The sequence below is a fragment of the Perca flavescens genome, chromosome 21 (genome assembly GCF_004354835.1).
Source record: "Perca flavescens isolate YP-PL-M2 chromosome 21, PFLA_1.0, whole genome shotgun sequence".
In the NCBI taxonomy this organism is placed as follows: domain Eukaryota; kingdom Metazoa; phylum Chordata; class Actinopteri; order Perciformes; family Percidae; genus Perca; species Perca flavescens.
The window spans coordinates 16,287,816-16,292,552 of NC_041351.1; the positions used below are offsets into that span (position 1 = coordinate 16,287,816).

Below are 4,737 nucleotides of genomic sequence, written 5' to 3' on the forward strand. Positions count from 1 at the left end.
ACATTTATCTGGAATAACTGGTCCAGTTTGTGCTCAATTGCAACAAACATTTTAGTTTCCTGCTTGATTAATACAAAAAAGATAATTTCCTATTCAATATACTTATTTTGTCAAATCTTCGTCCCATTTCCAAACTAGAATGAAATAATCACCATTGGAGAAGCATACTGAAGGCTACTTATAGACACAAGTGCCTTCATTAAGAATAAGTCATCATCAAATAATTCTGTTAAAAACACTAATTTTGCAAAACCAGTAGTGTCTGTAGAACATCTATAGGAGAGTGCCTAAAACCCTGTCTGAACATGTTAATAGAGCAGATGGCACCTATCATTACCAGGATGACTAATGATTAAACCACAAACCATACATTCTATCCAGGTTTAGCACTGCTTAAAGTCTGACTCTTTCCTTATGTGGTTGCCATATTGACCGGCCACGATCCAATATATGATTGATTTATTTCACACGTAATGATACATGGCTAGACAACTGTACACATTATATCAAACTAACAAAAATAAAGAAATACATAGTTGAAACGCAATAAGCGTAAATGGCATATAACATATGAAAGTTACACTGTAAAAATGTGGATCTTACAATTGTCATACAACCAGACATTATTATTATTAATATACTGTACATTTCCATTCATTCCAATCATCCTAACATGGATGTTTAATCCCTTCTTGAATGCTGCTGCAGATGTCTAATCATCCCTATGACAGCATTTTATGGCATGATTATGGTAACCATCAGCAAGGAGGTCATATCAAATTCCTGTCTAAAAGCAAATATCTGGCTACTGATCTGATTCAAATAACACATTGTCAACACTTTGTTTTACCCACACAGGTCTTTGCAATGGATTACCTTTCTGTGTTTGTGGAACATTGTTTTAACCATTATTTGATGCTGGCATTTAAGTATCAGAATTGTCAATTCAAATACCAAGTAGCTGGCTTTTACAAAATACATATTACACTCTCAGAACACAAAAGTTTGTTATGATTATTACTGAAGCAACAGAAAAAAGTTTGTCAAACAGTGATCTGCATTTACTGTTCTACAACCTAAATGGACTTTATGTCACAAAGCCAATTCAAAGATTCACAATGAGTGTTGCAATTGAGCCCTTATGTTTCTGAGAAGTAGCCAAACTTAAAACATGTATCATAACCAACCTTCACTATAGCCGCCCCTGATTATTCACAAAGAAACAAACTATACCAGCTTATACATCCACCCCAAAATATCTCTGCATCGGAGTCCGCAATGATACATATTTAAATGAAAATATATTTATATAATTTGTGGATTTTTCACAGTAGTTTGTACTGCACTGTACCTTTTTGTCCATCTATTTATGCCTACATAATTGTCACCTTGAGGGAGTCTATTGAGTCACTTGAGAGAGAGTGTGGCTTGTGTTTTGTGTTGAAGAAAAATGTCTTTTGGATTTTGTTCTGTAATATCTCCGATCTTCTGCGTTGTAAGTGCTGTGCATGTCTTTCATCTCTGCTGGCCAACAACGATTTGGGGACTGATTTCTCTGAAGGGCTAGTTTTTCCCTTCGAGAACATAGCTTGTAGAAACTGCAAAAAAAGATTTGCTTTGGCACAGATTTACATTGTAGCAATGTCCATTCCTTGATCTCCATGGCCATGATCGTTACTACAAACACAAGTGGCCCATTGTGGTAATCCTTGGCTCAGTACACTGTCACGGATAAGTCTATGTGTTTGTGTATTGCCGTGTCAGTCTATCCTCTCTCCTGGTGTAATGTCAATGCACTCTAGTGTCTAATCATTCCGCGCATAAACTCAACATCAATCCCCTCTCTGTCTCTGACTCTTGCTCACTCTCTCCCTATACTCTCGCTTTTGTTTTTAGATCTGAGTCTCTTGGACGTTTTCCTTCGAGCTCCCCTTGAAGAGAAGAGGCTCCATTTGGGGATTCTGGTTATGGCCCATGAAACCCTTGATCGATCCATGTAAGCCCATGGTAGGCATGGGGAGAGACATCGGCAGCGGTGGGGACATAGAACAGGGGTTGATGTTGGTGCCATTGCCTGATGAGGTGAGCAAAGTAGATGTAGAGATTGGGACCGAGGTACAGGAGATGGGGATATCCTGGACTTGCTGGTTCTTGCTATTGAGGATCACTCCTTGTCCCATCCCGTCGGAGCCAATACTAAGACCCATCACGTTGTTGTTGAAATGATGGGTCTTGTAGTAATGGTTGAGAGTATCTGTACGGCCAATGTTGGGAAGGTTGACTATTTCTGGATGATGTATCCTTAGGGTTCCTTCTCCACTGCCAGAATTCATCGTTGAACCACCTGAGATGCCACTCCCGGCCCCAGCTCCAATCTCATCTTCCACATTGACAATCTCGATGGCTCTGGCAGGGCCGTGGTGCTTGTGTAGCTGGTGCTGCTTCCGAAGTTTATAGAAGACCACCAACATTACAGCTGCCATAAAGGTAATGGCCACGAAGCAACCAATGATTATCTTAGTTGTTTTCATTACATCATCCAAGCCTGGAATGTTAGTTACATCCATTATGGACACAGTCACTGCATTTTCAGTAGCTCTGTTGGCTCGTGGGGACAGTGAGGAAAGAGAGGAGAGAGAAGGCGAAATAGTGATGCCAGGTCGACCCTCTAACACCCCTCTTTGAACAGTAGGGAAATCTATGAAGGTCTCGTTAATATACTGTCTTGCTGAGTTCTCCTCATCTCCTCTCACTGTCTCGACTGTTTCCACAGTGACAGTGGTGAAATAGCTGTAGCTGTTGCTGGGGTCCGAAGCGGACACATTGAGCACAGCGGTCGCAGTGGTGTTTCCAGCGGAGTTGGTTACCATGCAAGTGTACTGCCCAGTGTCTTGCACGGTCACGTTTGTGAAGTTCAGTGTTCCGTCATGAAGAACTGAGATCCTAACTCGGTATGATCCGTGGGTCATTAGAGTGCCATTTGGAGTGAACCAATTCACAGAGGTCATCGAGGTTCCAGTACGACATTTGAGCTCAGCGGCCATGCCCTCAGTGACATTAAGGTCAGTGGGTGGCTCAACAATCACTGGGGCAAAGCAGGTGAAGTGGCTCTGGTCTAGTTCCCCAATGTATTTGCCTTTTATAGCTGGAGGCGCATGGCATCGAGCACAGCATGTAGTGTTGCTGGGAACTGTTTCTTTCAGCCACCAGCTGAGCCACAGAACATCACAGTTGCACACCCAGGGGTTGTGGTTGAGATGTACCCTCTCCAGCTGGTGCAAAGGGGTGAAGAGGTCATGGGGTAGGGAATGTAGGGAATTGTGGGAGAGGTTGAGCTCCTCCAAGTTTTTGAGGTCATCAAAAGCATTGCGTTCAATGACTGACACTCTGGAGTGCATTAGCCACAGCTTGCGAAGGGACACAAGGCCCTGGAAGGATCCAGGCCTGACTATACCCAACTGGTTCCCTGACAGCTCCAACTCCTCTAGTCGTACTAGTGGGGTGAGATTAGGGATGTCCTTCAAGCCGCACATGCCAAGATTCAAGAAGCGCAAGTTGACCAGACCTTCGAAGGCAGCCTCTGAGATGAAATCCAGCTTTCTAAGTTCCCCTAGATCGAGACGGCGTAAAGAGGGAACACGGTGAAAGGCAAATGCGGGCAGTGTCTCGATGGGGTTGTTTCGTAGCCATAGTTCCCTTAGCTTGCTGAGGTACTCGAAGGCTTGTGACGGTACCACTGTGAGACGGTTGTCAAAAAGCTCCAGCGTGTTAAGGTTGGGAAGGCCATTGAAAGCTCCCACCTCAATTTGTCGGATGTGGTTCTTGGAGAGCTGGAGGATTTCCAAATGCCGCAGGTGCTTAAATGTGTCAGACTTGATCACCTGGTGTGGAAACAAAAACATGGAGGCATGTTGTAGCAACATCAGAATTACTGCTGTCAACATATATTATTTCAGTCTGAATGTTTGTTGGTTTGTTTGTTTTATTTGGATCCCCATTAGCTTCAGCATAAGCTAAAAGCTATTCTTCCTGGGGTCCTACAATCTATCATGTGACAATACAATTTACAACATCACATTACACACCATACGCACAAGGACATTACTTCACATTACACAACATGGTCTGTTTGAAGATGAAGCCATATTTACCTGAATTGTGTTCTCTTGTAGATTGAGGTATCTTGTGTTCTCTGAAATACTGTCTGGGACTTGATCTAAACTCTTCCTTGTACAGATGACACGGCTCGCCTGATTGGAGCAGGTACAGGGGTTGGGGCAGGGGGGTGCTGCCTCTGTCAGCTGTGGTCCATGGTTGTGAAACCACAACAAAAGCTGGACCAACCAGAGGAGGGGGGAAGGGGTACAGGGGTTGGTCACCATGACAACACGCATGGCAACTGAGTCATGACCCACCCCTATTGCTATGATGTTGATAAGTCACCTCCAAACAGGGGAACTTAAGTGCTTATCTTGATGTTCATATTGTATTCTCTTTTTTCTCCTTCAAGCAGTCACTTTAAAAACGGAGAGGGAAAAGTTTAATGTTATATTAAAGACTATATCATAAATAGATTATTTTACTTTGTTCATCCTTCTTTGACTGTCAAACACCTCGTTCTTTTTAACATGTCATTTAAGGGGAAACTCTTTATTTTTTGTTTCCCATGACAATTATTAAAATAGAAATCAAATTTGGGGGAGGGTTTGCTCTTGAAAGTGTTGTCTCTGTGGAGGC

The 4,737-nt window shown here is 42.8% G+C and overlaps 1 protein-coding gene across 1 annotated transcript; it reads right to left on the reverse strand.

Moving 5' to 3' along the window:
• Positions 1–507: 507 nt before the first annotated feature.
• On the reverse strand, positions 508–4,394 carry lrrc4bb (leucine rich repeat containing 4Bb). The gene is made up of 2 exons (XM_028567719.1): positions 4,152–4,394; positions 508–3,881 (listed from the first exon to the last, which is right to left on the reverse strand). Exons 1-2 carry the CDS (start codon positions 4,392–4,394, stop codon positions 1,893–1,895), a joined length of 2,232 nt encoding a protein of 743 aa, XP_028423520.1. The 3' UTR covers positions 508–1,892.
• Between the last annotated feature and the right edge of the window lie 343 nt (positions 4,395–4,737).